This window comes from Ovis canadensis, chromosome 7, assembly GCF_042477335.2.
Source record: "Ovis canadensis isolate MfBH-ARS-UI-01 breed Bighorn chromosome 7, ARS-UI_OviCan_v2, whole genome shotgun sequence".
Taxonomy (NCBI): Eukaryota; Metazoa; Chordata; class Mammalia; order Artiodactyla; family Bovidae; genus Ovis; species Ovis canadensis.
The window spans coordinates 22,872,662-22,899,908 of NC_091251.1; the positions used below are offsets into that span (position 1 = coordinate 22,872,662).

Here is a 27,247-nt window from a genome sequence, read left to right on the forward strand (position 1 = left end):
TTGTTCATCTCCAAAACAGAGACAATAATGATACGAACTTCATATGCTTGTTGTACGAGTTAAATGAGTGCATAGAAGGATGCCTGACATATATGAGTGTTAGCTGTTATTATTTGGAAGGTCTGATACAAAAATCCTTCACAAAGAACTACAAAGATTGGAGGAGTTTAGAAGCAAGGACATCTGAGAGTAGAACAGATGCTCCTGGATAATCTGAGAAAGCAGCCATAACATAACATACACATTCCCTTCTTCCAGAGAACATAATTTCACTCACAGGACACAGAATGTTACACAACAGGCAACATTTTAAATTAACAAAATCCTTACCTTTATGTTTACTCTCTGTAGAAAGAATTGGATGCAGCTGAAAAAGTCAGAATTTCTATTTCCTGACTTTCTGTGGAAAGGCAGACCTAAAGAAAACCCCAAATTATAAGGAAGGCCAACATACTTCTAGTTAACTACGGTGGCTTGAAGTGTGTTTATTGATTCTCCTAAAGCCCTAACGACAGTAAAGGAGTACACAAAAAGGAGAGCGTTACGGACAAGGAAAGAAAGGGCTTGAGAGATGTATGGAGGGTCAGCGACTTCAGTGGGTGGGGGAAGCTGACCTGAACGAGTGCGGGGAGACGCCGGGGGCCCGGCAGCGCCTGACGGGCCAGCGCCACTGGGAGGCACTGTACAACTGGGAAGGTATGGATGAAGTGTGAGGTGACAAGGGGGAGCATGGTGGGAGTCTCAAATAGCCCTCCTACGTCTGAGGCCCTCCTCCCCTACAGCAGGAGTCTAGAGGCTCATCCCCTGGATAAACTGAGCCAGAGAAGATGTGGTCTCAAATAGCAGGCCCAAGAGGAGGGCAGAGGTAATGCTGAGTATGGAAGGATGCGGTTATAACCCACCTTCAGAACTACAAGGCCCCTGGCTGCCTTCTTCCACCTGGTCCTGAGACAGCCCTCAGCTAGGCATCTACACCCACCCTCCCCAGAGGAGTCTGGAAGATCCCTTTCTGGAGAAACAGAATCGCCCCAGGGAAAAGACCAGCATGTGGTGATATTTGGGTGTGAGGAAAGATGGAGATTTATCAAATGACCAAAGCTGGCCTCCCATCCAGTCAACCTAGCCTCAAAGCCACCAGTCCACCAGCTCCAGCCTCCCTGTCCCTTTAGAGCTGCCAGGATCTGCCTATAGAATGTGAACATTCGGCTTTGAGTCACAGACATTTTCAGAATGTCTCCACACAATGGACAGAGACCAGCGTTACAAACAACGTTACTCAGAATTCAGGAAGTAGGAGGAAAAATTTTAATTAATTTTGCCAGAAAAAATAAGGCAAAATACCACATCCATGAAACAAGAATGTGTTGCAATAGAAAGGAATCATCTGAGAACAAGACATGATAGAAAAACTGTGATAGGAGACGTTACCAACGCAATACAAGGTTTAAAAGAGAGGCAAGGAGCTCAGCGCTGAATAAACAGGGAGATAGAAAAGTTCGAGGATTAACTCCATGGGGTTGCAAAGAATCAGACATGACTTAGCACCTGAACAACAACAATATCTGATTTATGCTAGAAGAGAGAAGTGGAGGGGGAAAATTACTAAAGAAACCGTACAAGAAACTTACGGTTTTGTCTGCCACAGTTTGAGTGGGTTTTTCTTTCACGCGCAATAGAATGATTCTCAGATGGTCCTCCAAGGAACATTCCAGGAAGACAAGGACCCAGAAATACTCCGCGGAGTGGGCGCTGTGGAGATTACTGGCTGTTGTGGAGGGGGCACTTTTCGCAGAGCCGTGGGAATAGAAGCCGCAGAGGAGAAGTCTGAAGGACAAAGAACTAGGAAATGGAGATGATCCATGAGCCCACAATTCTTTCACAGGCTTTTCACTGAGAAGGGGAGAAATCAACCGACAGTTCTAAGGATTAAGGGCAGATGTTTATTTTTATTTTTTGGCTGCGCCAAGTGGCTTGTGGGTAGTTCCCCCGCCAGGTTTTGAACCCCGGGCCATGGCAGCGAAACTGTCGAGTCCTAAACACTGGGTGAGGGAAGGTACACTTTAAGGTGAAAGAGACTAGGGCATGAAAAAAGTAAAAGTGACTTGAAATACTAATTGTATTTTTGTCCGTTGAGATAAGCACAAGCCGACATTTACAACTGATAAATCAATGGGAAATGGAGAAGAAGATTAATTCTCTACTTCACCTGTGACTTCAATGATGGGAGTGATTTAAATTCAGATTAGAGGAGGGAAGAACAAGCCTTTTTGTTTTTTTTCTCAAGTATCCATCTCAGTTCTCCATGATTGTATATAGATTATATATCATCTATAATCTCTTGTATATGATCTATTCTCGTGATTGATGATGTTCAGTTGCTCAGCCGTGTCTGACTCTTTGCGACTCCCTAGACTGCAGCCTGCCGAGCTTCCCTGTCAATGGGCATTAATGAACTTTTCTAGAGAAAGTTCCAACTCTTCTCCCACAGTTTTTCAGTGACATCCTGTGTCACTATAACACGGGTTGGATTAGTCCATATTTAAGGTCAGTCCTTGTGTTGTCCACTCGCCCAACAAGAAATTTAACCCTTCAGCGTGCTAACAACATGCCCTGTGGATGCACAGGTGTCTGCGATGTGTCACAGTGCCCATAGGAGGGGCTGGCTGGGCACAGCGCTGTGCCCGCCTCCCCCTGCCCCCCTGCCACCTCCCTAAGCCCCCCCACCCCGAGCACCGAGCCCACACACAAAATTTGTTTGCTGCGGCCAGGGCACACATGGCCCTCAGGATGAGACAAAGGGACCCAGAAAATGATACCATGAGGAAGGGTGGGGCTCACCACTGCCAACAGTTCCAGAAAGCGCTGTTGCGTGGTGATCCAGGAGCCCTCCGCCCCAGAAGTGGGGGCCACTGATGTTGCTTCTTCAGCTTCTAACAATCCAAAGTCTTCCTGTGGTAGTTACTGTCCTACTCATTTTATCAAACTCTACAACTGACCTGGGGAATCTACGTGAAGAGCATGTCACCAGCACACCAGTCAATCACAGGGCCAAGGCCCCTGCGAAATCACACAGCTATAACCCTCATCTCCCCGAACCAGCAGCGGCATCCCAGGTGCCGTCCAGGTGCCACTGGGAAGCAGCGTGACAACCCCTGAAGGGTCTCAGCCCCGTGAAACCCTGCTCCTGTCCAGGTACCAAGAGGTCAGATGTGACAGGAGGAGGCTGGGGACGTTGCTGAGACCTGGGCCTGTCAAACTCTAGTTTGGAAATTAAAGCCATGTTAGACTGAGTGTTCGTGCAGCTTCCGGAAAAAGCCTAATTTACTCCCTTGGCCGTGACTGCTTCACTGGAAGAACCTGATTCAACTTTAATCAAGAATCTGCTGTGATAAATGTTCTCTGTATGAAGTATCTGCTGTTTCAATAGCCATCAAGGGGAAATATATGAACAGTAAAGGGAGGCGTAATGAACAAGAAGTCTTTGCCAGTCACAGAAACTGCTTCTACCCAAGAAATAATTTTTGCTCTATTTTTTCAAATGCCAGTAAGAATGGAAATGCAACATGGTCCTTTCCACCATGGAACAGGCTTTTGTTATTGCGGCCAAGTTCCGCAATAATCATAAATGCCTCGCATTCACTCCCATGCTGAGGTTTGATCCTTACATTTCCTCACAGTAGGCCACAGCTGAGAATCTGTGGTCTTTCTCTCAGCTAGAATCCAACAATTTTACAGCTTTCATTTAAAAAAAAAAAAAAAAGTGCTGCAGGCTAATTAAGCTTAGACTTAGGATCTGGCTAGAGACTTGGGGCTTCATTTTTTTCAGTAAGTGATAAGCCAGTGCATTAAAGTGGAGAGACTCCTGGAGAGCAGTGATTTTTAGTCCTGCTTGTGCTGTGTGTGCTTGGACCAGTCCCTTACCCTCTCTGGGCCTCAGCTTCCTCCTCTGGGAATTTGGACAGGAGAATCTCTGAAGTTCCTTCCCAATCTCTCATCTTGTGATGCTATAAGTGGTGCCAACTAAAACTGGTCACTCCATGTAGCCTATAAAGAAGGTACCCTACAGCTTTCTGTTTTCCGAGTGCTAAGTCACTTCAGCAGTGTCCAGTTCTTTGTGACCCCATGGACTGTAGCCCACCAGGCTCCCCTCTTCATGGGAGTCTCCAAGCAAGAATACTGGAGTGGGTTGCCATGCCATGCTCCAGGGGATCTTCCTGACCTAGGGATTGAACCCACAGCTCTTACATCTCCTGCACTGGCAGGTGGGTTCCTTACCATTCTAGCACTACCTGGGAAAGCCCTCTTAGTTTCTGAATGGACATTCAAAAGGTAGAATGGAATCCACCCCTGAGCAGACACATACCACCTTGGACAGAGCAAAGGAAGAAATCGGTGTTAAGAAGCGTGACTTGCTAAAAAGACAGAAAGTCCCCACCCACCCCCCCACCCCCCACACCGTGTACTTGCCTTTGCGGAACCAGCTGCTTCTCAGGACTCCGGAGGGCTGCGGAAGGGCAGGGAATAAGCAGCGCTCAACCCCCTGCACACCTGGCATCGCTCCCAAGGCAGTTCTTTGTTTCGGGCTTTACCTGAAAACAGAAGATAAATTCTTTTCCTACAAATCCACATATGCTGCTCAGAAACTAAAGGGCTTTCCAGAATGTTTAAGAACATTTCGGGTTCATCGACCCTTTTTTGACGATATGGCCATGTAAAACAATCTGCTGCCCATTATGTGTTTTAAGTCTCAAGTTGAACAGTCAAGAGCTCACAAAACAATTTTTCTTGATAACTCTGAGAAACAATTTACCTAAGTTGCAGTCATTTAACAGAGAAGGAAATGGCAGCCCACTCCAGTATTCTTGCCTAGAGAATCCTGTGGATAAAGGAGCCTGGTGGGCTGCTGTCTATGGGGTCGCACAGAATTGGACACGACTGAAGCGACTTAGCAGCAGCAGCAGAAGCAGTAGTCATTTAAAGTGTACGTTTTGATGAATGTTTTATTTTTTACTTTACAATATTGTATTGGTTCTGCCACACATCAACATGAATCCGGCACAGGTGTACACGTGCTGCCCACCCTGAGCCCCCCTCCCACCTCCTTCCCCGTACCATCCCTCCGGGTCATCCTGGTGCACCAGCCCCAAGCATCCTGTATCGAACCTGGGCTGGATCCGCCTGTGAAACTACAGAACAACACTTCCTTCCAGAGGCCACAAGCGACCACTGACCCCCCTCTGTAATAGTAATAGATTCATTTGCATTCTTCAGAATAGAGAGTATGTAATCTTGTGTCTGGCTTCTTTGATTCAGCTTATGTTATCACATGTACCGGTTTGTTCCTTTTCATTGCTCAATAATAATTCATTGTGTGGATGTACAACTTTTCATTTATTCATTTACCTGTTAATGGGCATCGGGTTGTTTCCAGCTTGGGGTTATTGGGAACGGGTTGTTTCCAGCTTGGGGTTATTGGGAATAAAGCTGCTGATACAAAACTCTCTGTGGACATGTTTTTATTTCTCTCGAATAAGCAGCTAGGAGTAGAATGGCTGGGTCATATGGTAGGTGTGTGTTTCAAAAGGTCTTAAGTTTTTGAGACAATAAAAATGATTTGCGGGCCATCTTTGCCCTTAGATGATAGAAACTTGAGAGTTTTTTTCAAGGCAATGATTCTTAACCTTTTCCTTCCCTGAATGTATTGAATATTCTAAAGATGGAAAAAGAGGTTGGAAGAAGTTATAGACCGTTTTCCTCTTTTGCAAGGCAGGAAACGGGAGCCTGGGGAGGTGAGGGGTCTGTCAATAGCAGAGTCCAAGGACTGCTAAAACTGTTGGCAGGTCGTGTGTGTGTGAATAACACTGAAGGGCAAACACAAGTGTGTGAAATTGTTCATGGATGGAAATGGCATGAAAAACTGCACAGTCCGAAGACCTGGATCATACTGTCGGAGTTAGAAACGATCCAGCCATCACTTACACTGGATGACATACCTTCTCCACCTAGAATCTGGCGGAAAAAAATCATTTTTAGCATTAGCTTCTCACCAAACCCCAGAAGCCCCTGAGACTTAACAGACGTGCAAAGATCACTTCTCTCAGGCCAGCACTGCCCACTAAAGGACTGGGCCCTTGAGTGGAGCAGATCAATGCCACTCTGGGCACAATTTCACACCTTCACCAGATGCAAAACCACTCGTAATGAATTCATTCAAGAGGAATCCAGTGTTGAAATATTTGTTCCTTTTTTCATTCTTGTTTGCAATAAAAATGGAATTAAACCATTAATTGACCACATCTCTTTCTTAATCCAAAACACAAGGCTAACAAAATTCTAATGAACAAAAATCAATTTTTATGTGCTTTCTGTTGTCAATACTATGCATAATTCTTGAAGGGATATTTATAAAGTCATCTTTAGCAGTAACAATGAATCTTACTTTAGACAGGATACCATTGGTGCATGACATTTTAAGTACTGTAATCAGGTAGGTCAGAAAATATGTATTTAATAGAGAAAACATGTCATATGTAAGTACTTGACCAAAACCCAACAAATAAAATTACTTTCATTCCTCTCAGAACAACAACAAAAAAGCTTTGAGAATATGTGATATGAAAAGAGTACGTTTGTCAAGTCTTCCTTGGTATGACTATTTATCACAACAAACAAAGTGAAAAGAACTGGAATGAAATTAGAAAATTCTTTGGCCCAAATAATAGAGAGGGAGAAGTAACAGCTTATTGAAAAGCTGTCTCAATTCACATTTACAAATTCTCAAAGGGAGCCTCGGTTCTGCAAAGAGAGCAGAAGCCCCCACCACCCGAAGATGAAGTTGAATCTCAAAAGCATTTTTGAGCTTCCCATGCTGCAGATTTTCAAGGAATCCTACCTCTTCTTGCTCTGAAGAGCTGCTGCCAGCTCCAAGTCTCCAACAAACCCTAATCTAGGGTTTAGACATGGTTGAATGAAAATCTTCATTTAAAATCTGCGGATTTCAGTCAGGCTCAAGTGGAAGGAGTTCTTTACTAGTGACTACATCTGGGGAAAGGCTAAGGAGGCTCTCTAGGTGGTGGAAGGGTTATGTCATCACCTGTGTTACCACTGACCTCCTCATTTGACCCCAACACCAGCAACCCTGGGACTCTTTCCAGAGGAAAAAGGAGGCAGGAACAGGAATGCTCTGTAGCATGAGTGCCAAGTTTCCAGAAGCCCCAAGGTCTGGTTTTCCAAAAACCTGTCCCTGAGACTCCTCTGAGTCGACAGGAATGAATCTATCCTGGCTCGAGTGGGAAGCTGTATTTGGAGAGCTATTCAATCATTGAATGCAAATTTCCTCTCATGTATTTCCCCCATTGTGTATAAAGATCTCAGGAATCAAGGCATTAGATGGGAGGTGTGAGCACTGCATGGGTTCTTAGCTTTGCTTTTTTTAATCCCAAACTGAGGGCACAGCCTTGGGGTCAGATGGTAAATCATGCAACAGAAAGGACTGAATGAGTCTTGGTCAGCAATTTAGGAATCTTCCTAAGGACCCTGACCTGGAGATTCCAGCAATAGCCTCCAAGCTCCAGTGTTGTTACAGCCTCTTAAGTGAGCAGTCACTCCATTTTTTGGATTATCTACTTCTTTTTCTCTCGTTGTTGAGGTCAGCAAAGAAAAGTATGCCTCTTAGAGGGAAAAAAGGAGTCACACTCATCCGAATTCAAACTAGACTCCCTCCTTTGTTAGTTATATGACATTGGGTGACCACTGGTTTCCTGGGGTCCCTGGGTGCTTCCCCATGAAGCAGAACTACAGCCCTTCCCAGGACTGTTGCAAGGACCAAATGACCTGATGTTCAGATCAATACAAGCTCTGTGGTTAATAAAAGTTCTTACTCTTTTCCCTTGAAGCTACTGCTCTTTCAAACAGAATGCTATCAATTAAAACTAGAATTATAGGTTTGAGACATCTTGATTTGATGATCAAATCATTAGCTAAAAGGAAAGTTTAGACCCTTTTCCTCTTTGCAGGAACCCAAGCTAGTGTTTAGCAGGCATTGGCTGAGGCCCCCAAGCTATATTAAGTCCTTATTGCGTCCTTACATTGAGCCTTATTCAACAGAGAATCTCATCCAACTCTCTGTTCAGGTGGCTCAGCGCCAACTGAGCTGGGAGGATTACAGCAACAGTGATGGGTGACTGCCTTCTAACCCGGCACATGTGGCTTAAACATTAAGTGAGTAGCAAGGAGAGGAAAAGGAGAATTGCATGGCGTACTCTTCACTCTCTGAAGAAGGCTGCATTCTCCCCAGGGGCCAATCTTCAGCAGGACTCTTGGGGAAAACTTCGGGCTTGACAAAATCTCTTTCAATAGCTCTTTGGAGGGGAAACTAGTACTAATCGTCCTCACTGGTGATGGGAACAGTGGATCCTGACACCTAAGAAGAGATGAGAGTCCAACAGACATGGCAAATGAATGCACGCCCGCAGTTACGGACTTAGCAGTACAGGGGAATCAATGCTATTAATTATTTCTGTTGAGTTCTTGCTTGTGATAGTCAACAGTCAGAGTGAGAAGCTTGTCATCAGGTCTGACATGAAATATGGAGGAAAAAAATTTTATCAATGACTTGCAAGATTAGCGGACATCATTCTAACCAACATGGCCATGAAAGATATCGGACAGACAAAAAGGAAAGCTTTTTATCACTTCACTGAGGTTACCTTGTTTTCTTAAATGCTCTATATCATCAAGCAATCACGTGTTTAAGTTTTGCTATTGTTAATATATGAGTTGACTATGGAGAAAAAGTTTCCCTGGTGGCTCAGCTGGTAAAGAATCCACCTGCAGTGTGGGAGACTTGGGTTCGATCCCTGGGTTGGGAAGATCCCCTGGAGAAGGGAAAGGCTACCCACTCTAGTATTCTGGCCTGGAGAATTCCATAGACTGGATAGTCCATGGGGTTGCAAAGGGTTGGACACAACTGAGCAACTTTCACTTCATGGAGAAAAAGATGCTCTGATTATTCAACAGAATGAACTTTGCAAATAATAAACGAAGACAGCAGTTACTGACAGACCAATGGTCAGCCTTAGATATACAGGTTGAAAAATACCCTGCAAAATTATGATGACCTATCCTTTCTGCCAAACTAAAAAAAAAAAGATTTGGAGTAATTTATTATAAAAATATAAGTAACATCAGACCAGTACAACAAAACCAAACTACTGATAAAAAACAAAAAAACAGAAAATAGGAACAAATAAATAAGGGCCAAAAGGAAGAAAAAAAACCCTAGAATTCTAAGAATCCCTATCTGAGGAGCCCTACAGCAATTAAGCCCAACATCTGGTCTTGAGCTTCCTGGCAGCTAAGGGAATAATGGATTTATGTAGCTGTCAATGCTTAGAAATAAGAAGCGTAGGCCTAAAGAACAACAACAAAAAAATTTTAGTCTTAATCTCTGAAAATAAATTGTAAAAGATCTTTTCTTAAAAGGGGAACAGGGTAAGATAGTGGGGAAAAAAAATCCTGACAGCTCCTTGGCATAACATGCAGAAAGGTTCTCTGCATACATGAACCACGATCTACTTTGCAGGAGCACTATGGAAATAAGTAAGGCTTTGTTTGCCATTTTAACACAAATTAGGCCCTCGCAGTGGGAATCTTGACATCTTCAGGCAACTAGAATATGGCCTCAAGTTTGGACATGAGGAAGATAACTTCCTGGATAATGAGAAGAGATATCACAAAGAATTTTAGTTTGTACCCATGAACTCTCCTGGGCTGGATTCTATTGATTTAGTATTTTAAATAAATGAATTATCAATTTGATTATCCGGTATCAACTGTTGGTTCTCTATTTTGGACCTTTCCTCATAGGTTCTCGTTTTCTCTGCACACTCGGTTACGTGTCAGTGCTTCCAGGAAATCTGGTCCTGTCCTCCTTACCCACCTTCATCCACTCACCGCTTCACCAATCGCCTGTCTTCTGGTAACTTTCAAACTCATCTCGCTAGCCTGCACTTACCTCCTAAGGTCTGTAAAGCCTCTGGAGGAGCACCTCAGGGTCTCCAGGCATGGCAGTTGCCCCTCTCTAGACCCAGGCTAGGAACCCAGCGCTCTTCCAGACGGTTGCCAAGCCCCACAATGTGTACTGCTAGCGGATACACGATCCCAGGCCACAGCTAGACTGTGCAAACAATAAAATGTTATTCTAAAATACCTTCTGCATAGCAGCAGAAACATTGCTTTTGTCAACTTAAGATAGGCCCAGCCAATCAGAATTCCCCCAGCTGAAACCACCTCCTCCCTGCAATTATAATTAAGTTCACCTCGTTATCAGCACTTGGGGGGCTAGGGAAGTGTGGGTCCTGCTTACTGAGCCACTTCTGTTGATGCTGCATTTGCTGACACGGCTGGGTCCCCTTTGGCCCTGGTCACTCGCACGCTTCCAAATCAGCATCCACCGATGTCCACCTGCTCACTGGTGCCACATCCACACAGGTGACCTCCTGTCTGGACTCACTGGTTCCTTTGCTGGTGGCATGTGCCTGCTAGAGGGTGAGGCAGGGAAAATCCTCAGCTCCGCCCTCGGCCACCTTGGACCCCCAAGAAACCTCCAGGCAAAGCATGGAAACTGAGGCAGTTGGATGGCTTCTGCACTTTGGTTCTCCGTCCTCTCCGCAGACGCACGTATTTGTTCGCCGAACTCTGATCTCAGGCTGCTGTGTTGGTAGGAGAGGCACTGCTCAGGCCTTTTCTCGGTGACTCTTGCCACCCTCTCCTCACCTCTCTCCCTTCAATTTCTCTTCCTTGTTTCATGGGGAGGGGGTGTCTTTTCAAAAAGGTATCATTCAAGGGGAGAAATCCAAAAGTAGAGAGTTGACTCTCTGTTTACTACAGTAACGATCCAATCCCAAGGGCCAGAGAAGAGGATGTTTGTGCTGTTGCCTGAATTGGGGGGCGAGGGCAGAGACAAGGGCTTCCCTGGTGGCTCAGTGGTAAAGAATCCACCTGCCAATGCAGTTCGATCCCTGGGCTGGGAAGATCTCCCGGCGAAAGAAATGGCAACCTGCTCCAGTATTCTTGCCTGGAGAATCTCATGGACAGAGGAGCCTGGCAGGCTACAGTTCATGAGGTTGAAAAGAGTCAAACACGACTTAGCAACTAAACAGCAACAAAGTAGGGGAAAGGAACAATAACTGCCAGAAAAGCAGCAATTAAAACTTTCAACATATCATCTCAAAACACATCTCTTGAATATCTTTCACATTTGGTTCAGCTATTTTCACATCATTTCCGTTTTCCTGTTTTGTCTCTTACCTGTATTGCTACAGTTGGCATGTAACATTGTGTGAGTTTAAGGTGTACAACTGATGATTTGATACATGCCTATATTGTGAAATGATCACCACAGTAGGGTTAGTTAACACCTCCATCACCTCACATAGTCTTGAATTTGTTCTTGATACTGTGGCCAGAGTGACTTCCTTTCTCTAAAATGTAAACCCAGCCCCATTACTCTCCTCCTCTGAGGCTGAGGTGGCTTTTCATTCCCCTTAGGGAAAGTCAGAGCTGCTGAGGACACACGCTAAGGTCCCATGTGGAGTCTGTCCACCCCCTGCTCTGGTGCTCCAAGCTAAGCTGCTGAGCAGGAGACGGAATTTGAGTCTGTGGCTCCATTCTTGTGAGAAGCCTTTCTGCTTGGCTCTCCACCCATCCACCTGATCTTCGAAGTAGATGGCTAGTCCCCTTTTATATCTCGGCTCAAAGGCCCCCTCCTCAATGCCTCTATCTCCCTCCTCCCTGTATATTCCCCGGAAGTTATCATTCCTGTCATGGTAAGGTTCATGCTGTATTGCACTTACTGGCTAACACACGTTTCCTCACTTTAGAGTATAGTCTTCTCGAGGCAGGGAATGTGTCTTACCATCTTTGCACTCCTAGGGCCCAGCACAGTTCCTTGCAACATTGCAGGTGCTCATAAAATGTTTGACTGAATGAGCAGCCACCTGGTAGGGGATGGATCAGAAGCAAAGCCACCATTTAGGTGACAAAAGACTCCTGGAAAAGTGAGTCTTATAAAGTGAGGTTAAAGTGAGTCTTTAAACCCCTGGGACACACCACAGTTTAAGCATCTTCTCATTTCTCCTTCCCTTTTTAAACTTACGTCCTCTTTCCTGCTTTGAGGGCTCCAAGAAGAGCACTTTGAGTTTTAAACTGTCCTACACACACCTGGGGTCCTCCAGGCAGCCCCAGACGGTGGCCTTGGACAGTTGCTACACCCAGTCTCTATGCAAAGGTGAACATTTACACCGAGAATCCTCTCTTTTCTATGGCAGTAGGCATGTTCAGTCACTCAGCACATTTCCAAGAGCAATGACTACGTCCAAAGCATGTTGCTAGGTGTTGCATGTAGTATAATTCAGAAGGATTTTCATCAAGACCAGTTCATTTTTTGTGTGTGAATTTTAGTTTTCAGGAAAAGCTAATATCCAGAGTTCATTCTTACTACGAACATGAGAGGGACTGTGGAACATTTGGTAACTGGGTAGTAATCAATCTTGAATACCTCTAGCACTTAACGAAATAGCATCAGGGTCTGAAAGAAGGGGCAGAACAAAAAAGCAAGTAAATACGGAAATGCTTACATAAACCATCACCCATCCATAAAATTCAATACACTGAAGAAGTTAAAAAGCATCAGGCAAGTCTCTGTGTACTAACCTGGACAGACCTCCCCAAGAGATTAAGAATAGCAATTGTAAAACAAGACATACCATTTGATAAAATTTATGTACTGCCTCCCCTCAAACACAACTAGTTATTTCTATAAGCACATATATACCATATATAAATACATATAAAAATACTAAAGGGATATACATGAAACAGATTATAGTAGTAATTTCTCGGACTGGAACTGAAAGATCAAGGGTGATTTTTGCTTTATCTGTACTATTTAAGATATTTGCAAAAGGAAAGCATATGTGAACCACTTCCATAATTTAAGTGAAAAATAAAGGATTTTTTCCTTAAAAAGGAGAGAAGCAGAGAGGTACGTATTCAAAAACATGTTTTTGAAAGAAAAAATGATTTTTCTCATTAAGTAATACTTGTTAAATATTGTGAGTTGGTAAATTTTGTACCTGCCTTCTTACAAAAGGTCTGCAGTTCACAGTTCAGACACGATGCAGTGGGAAGGGGACAGGCTGAACAGGCAAAGGACCTGTGTTCTACTCTGTGCTCTGCTCTTACTCGGTTCATCTCTTACTGGTGCTGAATCTCAGACTCTACAAAATCCATAAAATGAGGATAACAATAACACTGAAGTCACAACACTGCTGCGAAAACTGGTTGTGAGCTGCTGTGAGAAGGACAGGTGCCATAGACGGTGATGCTCTGCACTATTATATATAACACAGGATTTTAATGCACAGGACAGAATCTAAAATAAAGGCTCTGCCAAAGGAGACCGGGATTAGCCACTACGTAAGAACAATATGAACAAACGTGGTTTAAAAGTAAGAGTTTATTTGACAATTCACAAGTGATTTGCAAATTTTATGGATTAGTTGGAGCCAAATTTGAAAACCAGAAGCTCCTCTGTTCTTCCTGGAATATCTAACATGCTCTAATTTGTTGCCTAAGTAGTGCAAGTCGTGTCTACTCAAGGAATTCAAGCTAATTTTAACTCAAACTAGAAATAAAAATCAAATATACCATACAGCATTCTAAAACCAAGTACAGAGAATATTTTGTTGTTGTTGTCCTTGTTTGAGATCATTTATACCAGAGATAATTTGTATACAGTGACCTGTTTATGAATCAATATGAAAAAGAATAAGGATCATTTAAGATTAACAGAAATATTAACTCTCTAAACTTTCTATAGCAATGAAAACACAAATGCCATCTGGTCCTAGTGGTGAATTCAGTATCAAAATAACACATTTTAAAAAGATACATGTAATACACTCAAGCTTCTAGAACTTGATTTTGAGGAGAGGCAGCTCAGCCACAGAAAAGGTAATAAGCCAAGTTCTACTAGGAAAGAGTGACCCCCTCCCCATCCTTATAGCGTTTTAGAAATGACAGCTTCACAGAAAACCATTAACAGAATGGTATGTAACATTTAATAATACGTCAATAAGAAAAGGGAAGCTATTTTCATAAACAGCATTTGAGGTTTACAGAAGACAGATATTATCACATGTTGATCCTATTTCTATATTTTGTTTCAGTTGCACAGTTTTGAGGAATCTCTGATTCACATTAAGAAATGGTAGTGGTTCTTTAATAGTTCACCTTGAAATACCAAGATGCTCTTCAGTTGACTAGAGATGGCTTTATGTTGGCATCTGCACAAAACCAGTTAACCTGATGCTAATGTTTGCCAGATTTCAATGTTTTAAAATGTTATAAACTGCATATATGAATTTGTTCACTTTTAATTTTATGTTAGATATATCAAGCAAATATTAACGAAAGGTCTCAGCAGAACATACTTGGAATATCATTACCTCAAGACATGAGTTGATATGTCAGTGTTTTGAGCCTCATGTGAAACCTGGCTTTCTGAAACTCCACCCTGGGCTTCCATGAGTCCCCCACTCTGGCCGACTCAGCACTCTTGGTCATTCTTTCTGTTTCTTTCACAAGCTCTTGTCTTACACTTGGCCCAAAGTGACATTTTCATCTTGTAATCACCCCATTTTCCATGCCCGCAATTATAATCACATATGCTGACAATCCCCAAATAGCTTATCTCCAGCTCATCAATTTTTCTCCTAAGCCCCAACTAGAATCCTATTTCCACTCAGATATTCCACAGGTATCTTAAACTTAAAACAGATCTAACCCATCATTCATCTTGTTTTGTCTTGCCTTCACCAAAACTAAGCCATTCCCCATCTTGAATTCACTGTCTCAGTAAATAGGATTGTTCACCTGGTTGTCCAACTCAAGAGAGCTAGGAATCAGCCTGCATTCTCCTCTCTTTTTTTTTGCCATCTACTGATTCTACCAAGAAGCTGTACTCATTCTACCTCCCAAATCCTCTCTGAATCCATTTCAACTTCTCTATTCCAGCAGAGCCAAGTAATGCAGCGTCTTAACAGAGACTACTGCAATCTCCAGAGCTATCTAGACTCTATTTTCTTTTTTTGGTCATGCCATGTAGCACGTGGGATCTTAGTTCCCTGAACAGGGATCGAACCCACGCTCCCTGTAACGGAAGCACAGAGTTAACCACTGGACCACTGAGGGGAGTCTCAATACCTAGATTTGTAAACCATTTACTTTAACACTACATTACTTCTCTACAAAAATAATCCTTCAACATCTCCAGATTATTAGAGAATAAAACCCAAATCTTTCATGTGCTTCAAAAGGCTTTCCTCATCTACCCTTTGCCTACTCTTCAATCACTATCTTTTGCCATACACCCTGCCCTAACACCCTATGTGTCAGTATACGAACGCATTCTAATTTTCCGAATGCCTCACTGCTTTCATCCATCCAAGTCTTTCCATATGACACACTCTCCACAATTCTCTCACACCCCTTCTTCCACTAGCTAGCCCCTACTTCTCCACCAAAACTCAGTTGGGGATCACCTCTTCTGGGAAAGATTTCTTGACTCTTCTTCCCTCTGGTCCCCCTCATACTAGGGCCCCTCTCTAGCACAGCATTTATGCACTGTGAACTGTGTTCTGCACCAAAGGATAAGCGTCTCTCTTCACGTTTCTATTCCTGGGATAGAGCAGGTGCTTAACAGATGTTTTAGATTGTTTATGTTTTAGGTTTAAGAGAGTTGAAGGCACAACTTAAGAGGCCAATGGATCACTTACAGGTCTATTAACAAATACTAACCCCACAACTGTGATTTCCCAATGAGATGGCACCTCGCTCCATAAGACTTTTAAATTATTCTAGCTCAAACCCAACCCTTTCTTAAAAGATTAAAGATAGAGTTACTGTATGATCCAGCAACTCCACTCCTAGGTATATATTCAAAGAAACGAAAGCACAACTCAAATACTTGTCTACGAATATTCATTGCAGAATTACTCACAAATGCCAAAAGGCAGAAATGGTCCAAGTGCCCAGCAAAAGATAAATGGATAAACAAAATGTGGTATAGCCATACAGTGAAATATTATTCAGCATTGAAAGGGAATGAAATTCTGATATAAGCCACAACACGGAAACTTTGAAAACATTAAGTCAGATGCAAAAAAGACACAATATAGGATTCCTTTATATGAGGGCTATCACCCATCTAAAGTACCTAGGGCCATGAGTCACTTTTGTGGCTGATCGAATGTCTTGATCAACCTGAAGAAGCTTTGACTTCTGTGGAACCAGAACTGACCACAAAGTTACCCAGTGCTGACTGCAAAACCCACATCCTGCTTAGCTACTAATTTAGTGCTGGGGGAGGAGTTTTACAAGTTTACAACTTATTTCACTAGGAACTTTATCAGGTAATTTGTCTCCCCAAGGCCTTCATAAGTAGTTTGCTCCTTAAATTTTACAGACTGAAATTCTGCATATGAAAGTTGCTTTTCTTGGATTATCTGAAGTCTATAAATTAAAAAAACTGGAGAGTAAAACATACTGCATAAATATGACACTCACAAACAAAGTATGACCTGCAACTGACTAATAAGCATTGTGAACACCAAAGGAGGCTGCAGGAAGAGGTTCAAGAAAAGCAAATACAAGATTTAGAGTTAAGAAGTGTCCTAACAGAGATATTACAGAGAGGTAAGGCAGGCAAGCTCGAGGGGAAACTTGTACCAGCAACAGGAGCAAGATCTCCACCTTCGACAGTGGACAGGATAGCCAGACTGACTGCTGGGGAATACAGCAGGTGCAATCATGCGGGCCTTTTCCCTGCATCCCCCCTCCAAAGGAACACCCCTGGCAGGGACCTTATATGTAGAAATGAAATATCAAACAGTTAGAACAGTGCCTGTCACATAGCAGATATTCAACAAACACCTATTTCTATTTGCTTTCATATTGAAGTTGTTGAGAAAACATTTACTTCTAGCCCTGTTTTCTGAAACAGTCATTCCACTTCGGGTATAATAACCCAAAAAGTAATATATACAAGTCATACAGATATGACTTACTATATATTTATGCATATATAGTAACATAGTTATAAACCACAGACAACAAAATAATGAATGTAGTTAGAAAAAATATCCACAGAAGAAATTTTTCTAAAAACAGGAAATTTTTTCTATATTACAGAACGGGCTTAATTTTGCATTTACTAGGCACCCATTGTCAATTTGGTTTTATTAGGAGAAAACAGAGTAATCTTTCTGTCCCTGGGTAAATCTGACGTGAAGATAACTGACAAAGTAGGTCAGAATACCACAGAATGCTGAGTTCTGAACGTTATGTGTCAATTTAGGTTATAAATCCTGACAGGCAAAAATGAGAGGATCTTTTGAAAGCCTCTGAAATTCATTAGGGCAATCCCAAATTGTTTAGTTAAAAGCAGCAGCAAGGTAGGAAACAGCACTTTACGTTACTCTGGCTATCCTGACGTGTCTCAGATTAAAACAGAGGGCATTTTGCTCCTACTCTTTTGCTGGTCCTGGTTGCACGAAAAATATCCTCTCCTCGCCCCATACACTCCTGGTGGCCTCTGGAATGTGTGCTTTATTCTATAAGATAAAAAGGGTACTTACAGAGATCAATGAATTGACTAGAAATCTATTGGGAGCTTATGCCCTTTCTCCTATTCTGGATGCAATTTCTCTCCCTGGATCACCTGTTTTTGGTAAAAACAACTCCATTCTTTTTCATCTAGTATACTAAGCAGAAATCACTTGGCAGTGTAGTGCTGATCAAGTCTTTTCTTGAGTAAAATTGTTAGTTATTTGACGCTATTTTACAATATATAAACAAAAAGAGAAAAACATTCATTTCTTCAATTCATTAACTATGCTTATTTCTGTGACAACGATACATCAGTTTCCCACAGAGAAAAATTGCCATAAAAATTAAAGGTCCAATTGACTGTACTCCAGTACAAAATAAAAGGCTAACAAAAAGTTAAGGTCCAATTTAACATGAATATTATTTAAAAATACATTCGCACAATTTAGAGTAAGGTGAATGATAAATCTGTTTCCATTCCAAAATGATCCCTTTCTAGCAATTTTTAAAATATTTTCTCACATGAAAATTATCTTTACAGCAAATACTGATTATAACATAGTATCTTACTGGAGAAATGGTTTTTTTCTTACATGTGTCATTCTCAACTACTTCTTACCTGAAAGTTTTCCTCTTTAAGATTTATATAAATTAACTGACTTCACAAAGGGTAAAGGAACAATGCTAAGCATCCAGAGGAGAAAAATTCAATGAAGACTATTTCATGGCTTCAATCACAATATCAGGATGTTAAAGTCATTTGATAGCAAACAAAAGGATTTCAATAAATTAAAAAGACAATAAACCACTGCCACCAAACAAATACTTCCTCTGTCTCGCCTCCCGTTCCAGAGTTGTCAGAGAGTCAGAAAGGAGAGAGCGGCTGAACACACTCCAGAGTTAAGTAAGAACACGGAAGACTGGAGTACACACGTGAAGGAACACATTTAATTTTAACAAGGCAGAGAAATGAGTTTTAAAAGGTGGCCGTGGTTCAACTGTGAGTGTCTCTTCTAGTTCCACTTGAAAAAATGGTATAAGTTTTTCCTCTAACTGCTTCTCAAGAGTTCAATGACAGCAAAACGTTAAATCTATGGTGATGCTGGAGTTCTCCCACAGGGACAGAAGGGGTGCGACTTCATGGCCTTTTTTAATCTGCAGGAAGAAAGAGGGAGGAAAAAAGAGAGGAGAAAGAGAGAGGAGAAACAAAGACTAATTTTCCAGGCAGGGAAATACTTACAAAACCTTTTATGTCAAAGTTAGGATTTCACAACATAACACACTAATGCAAAATCCAGTAGCACCTGTAAGATTTAAGTAAATGCTGCCATTACTTAAATGCTTCTTTAAAAATATCTGTAAAAGACTGAAGGAGAAAAAGATAAAGTACATTCTTCAGAGAACAACAAAGGTATTTCAAAATAAAAACTGTATTTTTGTTTTTCTTTTTTTCAGTTGTTTTTTTGTACAAGAATTCGGTCATCATATAATACCTTATACACAATGGGCTCAATCTCTGCTCTCCTTCCCTGCATCACTTCCAGTCCACATCTTCAGGCTATAGTCCCCCAACATTATTTTCTGATAAATATATTACCACAGTTTGATCTAAATATAGATACATCATATAATATTTGTCTCTGGGAAAAAAATCAAATTTTAATATGCAAACTTTTATTTATATAATACAGAAATGGAGAAAATGACGGTAGGCACACAGCCTAATTATGACTTGTCGACGACGGTTTCTAGGTACTCTCCTACTGTAAATGAGTGTCTAAAATAGTCTTAATAAGAAGATTTGATTTATATGTGCACTTGTGTTCACCTTATCCCATATACTATACATGTCTAAAGACAATCTGGGAATTTAAAGGTGCAGCCCTCAAGAAATTGTTGAAATCACTTAATAAAAGGAAAAAAAAAGTAGACTCTATTGGAAAGAAAAAACTCACAAAATTTCCAATTTTAAATTTCATATCAGTAGGAAAATATTAAAAATAATTTTCTGTATATACATATAAGTATATGTATATATTGAATTACACGCATGTCTCATATATCAATACAATTCAAGTGGAGACATTTTGGTGACTTATTTTCCCATTAAATGACAACTATGTCAAAATTTAAAAATATCTTATTACATCATTAAAATAATTCACTTACCATTTCAATAGCTAATACTGTTTTTTTTTCTTTAATTTTTTTAACTCTTCAAAACTAAATTCCCTGATCCCTAGTGTTAAATCCCCTAGTTAAATTAAAATATGGTGCTCTGTACTCAGAAACTGATGGATAAAGTCACATCTACTTCAAAATTCCATCAATCAAATAAATTTTATTACCTGATTTATCAGAGAAATAGCTCTGAGCTTGTGTACCTAAATTATCCTCCCTACAAGAAATAGGTGAGGAAAATACCCTAAAATAGATGGAGGTACATGATATTATAGCACATATAATACATGATGATTAAGTGTCTGATATAAACTTTTCAGAGACACCTGAAAACTCACTTTAGAAACTAACTTTAGAAACAAACCATTTATTTTTCACTCTAATATAAATTAATATGTATGTATCTACATACATACACATACAAATATTAAACAAAATTGTCTGGTGTTGAGTAGCTGTGTGAGTGAAAAAATGGCTACAAATTGATGAATCAGCTTAATTTTATACTTAACAATTCAATTATCTGGGGGTACAAACAAAAAGTCAGTGTGTGTGTAGACTCCATGGAGTCGATACTCAAGCATACACGTTAAAAAAGAACCCTCCTCAACATCACAAGCATTGTACAGCAAGAATATATGGACTCTGATGCAATTCTTATTCCATAAGCAAACTAGCCAGCACTTGACTTACTTTTTAAAACAGCTCCTTGAAAGAAATATATAAAGAAATGCATGTTTGCTAAAAGTCCTTTAAAATTACATCAAAACAACATTAAAACCTGTTCACTGAGGAGAGCCCACTGAATTGAATTCCTCTTTTGAAATGCTTAGGTAACAGTTTAGAATATTGCCTTGTGAGGATTGACTAGAGACGTGGTTGATGTGAAGACCCAGACAGAGTAAACAGCTCCTATCCCAACAGTCCTCTGATTGGCTGCTTGATGGAAATGGATCGCCTTTAAAATCGCTATACACCTTAAAATGATCTATAATAAACAGTTCCCCAACAACCATTAGTATTTGTAAATTGAAATGCATTAATCATTCAGAAAAGATTTCTTGCAAAATATATAAATAAATGTAACTGCATATTCTGTAAATATACTTAACATTGCTAGACCAGACCGTCAGTGACGGGCTGCTATGTTTCAGTACTGTGTGTCAAATTTATTAGAAATTTAAAAAGAAAAATTTTGGAGGGACTCAGCTGCCTTCATTAGTTGGCTTTAAAATGTGTAATAAAATGGGAGACAGTATCTTTTCATAAATACATGGAATCAATATGGAAAAGTAAACTATACAGCAGACAAGATTAGAGAATACCAGAGTGTATCAGAGTGGCCACCAGAGTGAAATATCTTCCAGTATAAAAAGAGGGAAGAACTCTATACACCCAGTTATAGTGTGTTTCAATTAAAGATGCAGCTCTCTTTCACTCCTGGCAAGAATTAATTGGTAACGGCACTGCCTTTGGCAGTGCAAAAATATCCTGAGAAATTATTCAGATTACAACAAAAGACAGGGCTTTCATCACTAAGTTTTTGCACAAAACACAGCTTTAGATATCATAAATAAATTAATTTAAAAAGCAGATAACCTTCACTGTGTTGAACACAAAAAGGGGGATGTGACCCAGACATTTGTTAATTCTCCCATTGGCTAATATCAGAAAAAAAGATTGCATTAAGTGTCTATTTATAACTTTCTAGTTAACTATGGCCAATAATATACATGGAGGTAATTTGTAGTTCAAGTTTTTCATCTCTTTTTTTTTTCCCCAACTAGCTACAAGCTGAATTCTAAAATTTACACCGAAATATACAATTCCAATTTTCAAAAGATCCTCCTCGTGGAGAAGAGATATTCAATTTTTTTGTGCAATCTTGATGCGGAGCCCAAACAATCCTATGAAGAGAGACAGTATCTTTTTTAATCAATTGGCACTGAAATTTAACTTTCCTTAGCTGCGTTCTAGTAGCTTGGCCAAGTTATCTCGTAATTCTGTTAGTTCAAAGATTTTTCCATCAAGGATTTCTAACAGGGTCTTCAGGTTATTGCGAAAAGCTTCTTGTTCATTCTGACTTTTCTCCAGACGTTGCTCTAAGTCAGACAGTTGTCCCTCCAGGTCTTTGTTCCGAATTTCTACTTCCTTTAGAAACAAAAGTGTGATATATATATACGTGTGTCAGTCGAAGATTTAAGAAACAATATAACTTTTATTATTAGAATACTGTGATAGTCCATGCAGTTTGATAATCAGGATGAGCTTCTGAATCTCAACACAACGTAAGGAGGTTTTCAGATTGTGCCATCTAAGAAATCCATGTAGTTTTACTGACTGGCTGCTCATGAATCCATCTATCCCCAAGCACAAATTTCCTCCCTGCCTGCTTCAAAAAGGCAACATTCGTCTAGGTACTTCAAACACCAAGAGAGGACTGGTGACCCATTCTGTGGATTAGGTACATTTCATTTCTATTTGTGCCCACCTCCTTTTCCTCACGCCCAACTGTTAGCAATCTCAAGTGAAGCAGGCAGAAAAAAAAGACAAATTAACTTTCTTTCTTGGCCATGCTGGAGAAAGATCTGGAGAAGGAAATGACTCTCTCAAATGTTTTAGGATCCTCAGAATATACCAATTATCCTTCGTTTCACCTCAGTATCAAAGGAATGTGTATGGTAGAGAACATAGCTCACCTGTTAAAAACTGTAGTGAATACCTGTGCATGTAAGAGAATTAGACAAAAACAGTTCCAATATACTGCAGATTAAGGGAAGAAAAAAATGCCAAAAGGAAAGCCAAAAGTCCATGACAACAAAAATTTTTTAAACTTTAAAAATAAATGCCAGAATTTCTGGCGTACTTACAAATTATATATGTTACTATATACTATACCTAAAGGATAGTAGATTTTTAAACAATTGTTTAAAGAATCTGGTAGGTGTTAAATGAAAATAACAGAATTTGAAGCAGTGCACCAACTACAAGGAGGCAAAGCTGTGTATGTGAAGATGAGCGATGGGAATGAAAGTACACATCGAAAATAGGAAACCCTTCCGGTTGTCGGGACTATGTACACTTCTTTCCAAAATCCACTTATCCTACAATGCCTGCAAAATTAAACGTCTAAGAAAAATAATTGAAAAACTGATTTGAATACATATAAGAAAGTAACCCTTGATTTAGCATTCCCAGCACAAAGAAATATTCACATGTTTAACTAAGAGTAAGCCTCAAGGAAAGACACCACAGATAAGTCGCAAGAGCCTGGGAAAATATAAAAAAGGAATAGTGCAGCTATAATGACTTTTAAAGAAAGAACTTAGAGATTTCTAATCTAAAGTATCTATTATTAGATGTTAACCAGGTATGTTTCTAATCTTTTCCCTTCAAATCACCTACAAGGTGAAGATAAGCAAACTGATAGCAGATTCTGAAACCAATAAGATATTTATAAATTCAGAAGCCAAGTTCATGAAGTCTCAACCGTAGTGGAGTAAACAGACCCTGGGATCAAATGCAAGAATTCCACAGCACGCTCTCTGACCTGCTCAAACAAGAAGCTTAAGATTAGAATGTTTCCAACTGTAAAAATAGACCAAATGTCATTCACGAGAAAATACCCACTTTACCAGGCACCGCCCAGTTTGCCCTCTAAAGCCATCCTTAAAAAGTGAAAGGCTTCTTTGTTCTCCTTGCCAATCAATGAAACAGCCAAACATTTTCAGTGGAAACAAGCAAAACACCAAACTCCCCCAGCTATGAAAACTGCACTGTTCTTCTCCAGGAGGCTTGTGCTCTAAGCCATTTCTCCGATTGAAGGAATTTCACCAGGCCTATAAAAAAAGGGATCCAATATGGTGCTGTTGGTGCTGTGGTCTATTCTGAGGCAGAGAATATGATCCCAGAGGAAGAACAGACAATGTAAGATCAGGATGAAGCAACCTGGTTGGTGGCATGTCCCAGTTCTATCTTCTGTCTATACTTTCCAGCCCTTCTTCGTAACTTTCATTCCCCCTTGCAACTCATTATTAACTCATAATAATGATTTTTGTGCTTCTATTTCCCTTCTTTAACTGATATGTGAGTATATGTCAGGAAACTAAGATAAGGCACTGATAAAACACTGAGGCCAGAACTTGCTAAACCCCTTTGAGTGCTTTTGAAGGCAATGACTGAAAGTATAAAATGCTAGTGGGCAGAAGTCAGTATTTGTTAGATATGGAGCTACAACACTCGAGTGATTAAAAAAACATTAAACAATTATTACCACCATCAATGGGATCAGGTCAGGTTCACTTTCTGTAAATTTGAATCGTGCATCATTTAATCTAAGTAAAAGCTATAAAAATTTGTCTTTGTTGATATCTGATTCATATCTTAAACTCTTACCAGTTATATTACTGTCCTATTAGATTATTGATTATTAACCTTCACATAGATCATACATGATCATATTCAGATCAAAACAAGAATTAATAATTTAACAGAAAAATGACTAAAAGACACACATATTTTGAAGAAGAGTTACTCAACAATTATTTACTGAGATGTCTTCTAAGTAACTAGGCTCTGAGAATGAAAGTCTCTCAGTCATGTCCGACTCTTTGTGACCCCGTGGACTGTAGCCTGCCAGGCTCCCCTGTCCATGGGATTCTCCAGGCAAGAATACTGGAGTGGGTTGCCATTTCCTGCTCCAGGGGATCTTCCCGACCCAGGAATCAAACCCAGCATTGCAGGCAGACTCTTTACCAACTGAGCCACCAGGGAAGCTGAGGCTTTGAGAATAAGGTAGTAAATAAACAAAGGTGGTCCCTGTTTTAATGGATTGTGCCTTCTCCAAGGGGGATGCTGGCCAACAGAACAGACGGACAGAGAAGCGGAGGAAAGTACTGTGTGCGCTGAACTCTCTCCAGCAGCTTTCCAAGCGGCAGAAACCCTAACAAGAGCAAATAAAACAGCACAAATACCACAAGTTCAACCAGAAGAAAGGGAGCCATGCAAATGTGAGGCTACCTACAATCAGGAGAGATAAGCACCAGCTTCTCGCGGAGATACTTCTCAAGTTCTTACTCTAACTCTTTGCAGAGGGCAAGGCAGGGTTGAGGGAGAAACACGGAAGAGGGAAGAGGAGAATGAAGACCCAAGACTGAACTCGAATAACCTGGAGAGATAGAAAGGCCGCTCAAAGTGCCAAGATGCTGGGAGAAAACAAAAAGTGCTGGTGGACCAGGGCAACCTGCACAAGGCAGCCTCAGAGTGTACACAGGGCCTGAGGAGGTGACCTGGAAAGGCAGGGCTTCTGAGGGGAGAGAGCAAAAGGAAGAAAAAGGGGACCTTTCTGGCAGTACGGTGGACAGGCATCTGCCTCAATTCCTGGTCTGGGAAAATCCCACCAAGTAAGAAAGGCCCTGCAGCACAGCTGCTGAGCCTGCGCTCCGCAGCCAGCGAGCTATACCTCCTGAGCCCATGTGCCACAGCTACTGCGCCCACGTGCTGGGCGCCCTTGCTCACCACGGCTAGAGAACGCCTGTGCACAGCAGGGAAGACTCAGATCACCAAAAGTAAATTAAAAAATAAGAGACCCTTAAAAAAAATAAGAAGAGAAAGAGACCCTGGGGGGTAGCTCATCATAACATAAAAGGTCCTTCCACTGGGAAATTCATTGAGAAAGTCCAAAAATAACATGAGCAAAGGTAGACCAGGCAGGCATTGTGACTGCCATAGAAAAAGCAGCAAAGAAAGACAGCTTCAGCTCTAAAGGCCACACACAATGAAGATACAACAGTTACGTCTAGGTACCGAGAAACAGTAGCCATCTTTATAAAGCAGAAACTACAGGAGCTGTAAGGATACATAGAAAAAAAATACACTGATAAGAGTTTTTAATATGCTCCTCTCCATATAGGACAGATCAAGAGGAACAAAAAAATGGTAAGGGTATAGAAGGCTTAAATTACAAAATCAATAAACAGCATTCACAAATGGATCATATGCTAGATTACATTAAAAAAGTGGTAAATTATGTAAAGCAGAAATTATATAAACAAACCCTTGTATTCACAATGCAGTAAAACTAACTCATAAAATTAAACGACCCTTCCACGAGGATATTCAAACATGTTCCTTTAAACATTTCCAGCATGAAAGGGAAGACCAAATCACAGAATTTCAAGACATAATGACAAGAAAAATACTGTCATAATTTATGGGACAAATTAAAGCAACGATCAGCGGAGATCTATAGTTTTAAACACAAATAAATAAACATGAAAACAAAGAAATCAAATTCCCCTTTCAAAATGCTAGAAAAAAAATGTTTAAGTAAATCAAAACAAACCATAAAGCAGGAATAATAAACAGAAGAATAAAAATTCATTAGGTAAAAGAGAAAAATAGTAATACTGATTAGTAAGTCAGAATTTCATTTTTCAAAAAACTTAAAACAGACACGAAAGTGAAAGCATTAGTCACTCAGTTGTGTCCGGTTCTTTCTGACCCTGTGGACCCCACCAGGCTCCTCTGTCCATCTAATTCTTCAGGCAGGGATACTGGAGCAGGTTGCTATTTCCTTCTCCAGGGTATCTTTTTGACCCAGGGATCGAACCCAGGTCTCCCTCATTGCAGGCAGACTCTTTACTAACTGAGCCACCAGGGAAGTCTACAATAGACATACTATTACTAAACTTAAGAAAGACAAGGATAAAGAACTACATAAAATAAGAAACTATAAGAGTTTCCGTTGAATATCTGAAAACCCAGATGGAAAACTTATACAGGCCAATATCTGCAGAAGAAACAGGGAGTAATCAAGGAATTAAAAAAGCTCCAGGCCCAGACAGTTTCAAACGGGGGTTCTATTAAACGTTCAAAAACCAGATAGTTCCAATATGACATAAATTATTCCAGAGCATAAGAAAATAAAGAAAATCTTCCAAATTATCTTATGAAGCTAGTATGACCTTAACACCTAAATTGTATAAATCCAGCCCGCACCTGAAAAAGGAAAATTACAGCCCAATATTACAAATGAATATCATATAACAGAGAACAAAAATCTGACACATTAAGAAAATGATACACCACAATTAAGTGGTATTTATTTTAGGAATGCAAATGTGGTTCAGTTTTAGAAAATTCATTAATAAAATAAACCATATTAATAGGTCTGGGGGGAAAAGTATGATTATCTCCATTGGTACTAAAAAAGCTATTAACAAAAGTTAACTCTTTCTTCGTAGAAACACTCGAGAAAATAGGAATAAGCCACTCTCACAGTATGACACTGGTAAAGCCAGCATTTCAACTGATGGAAAAATATTAGAGACATTTCCACTAAAATCAGGATAAGTCTGTCATCTCTACTACTAACACTGTACTGGTATTTTTAACA

The 27,247-nt window shown here is 40.5% G+C and overlaps 1 protein-coding gene and 1 long non-coding RNA gene across 5 annotated transcripts in view; both read right to left on the bottom strand.

The window, feature by feature from the left end:
• LOC138443300 (uncharacterized) overlaps window positions 1-10,179 on the bottom strand; it is a 45,331-nt gene extending 35,152 nt beyond the window's left edge. The window contains exons 1-4 of one of the 2 annotated variants that reach the window (XR_011258063.1): window positions 10,016-10,179; window positions 4,468-4,589; window positions 1,629-1,839; window positions 331-416 (exon numbers count right to left, since the gene is read on the bottom strand). This is a non-coding gene — a long non-coding RNA (uncharacterized lncRNA). The remainder of the gene's footprint in view (window positions 1-330; window positions 417-1,628; window positions 1,840-4,467; window positions 4,590-10,015) is intronic. The other variant, XR_011258064.1, reaches the window with a different exon arrangement.
• An 8,903-nt stretch (window positions 10,180-19,082) lies between these two features.
• Window positions 19,083-27,247, bottom strand: part of HOMER1 (homer scaffold protein 1) — a 158,088-nt gene continuing 149,923 nt past the window's right edge. For all 3 annotated transcript variants that reach the window (XM_069595383.1, XM_069595384.1, XM_069595385.1), the window contains exon 9: window positions 19,083-22,002. In XM_069595383.1, coding sequence (XP_069451484.1) covers window positions 21,814-22,002 — 189 coding nt within the window. In that variant the 3' untranslated portion in view covers window positions 19,083-21,813. The remainder of the gene's footprint in view (window positions 22,003-27,247) is intronic.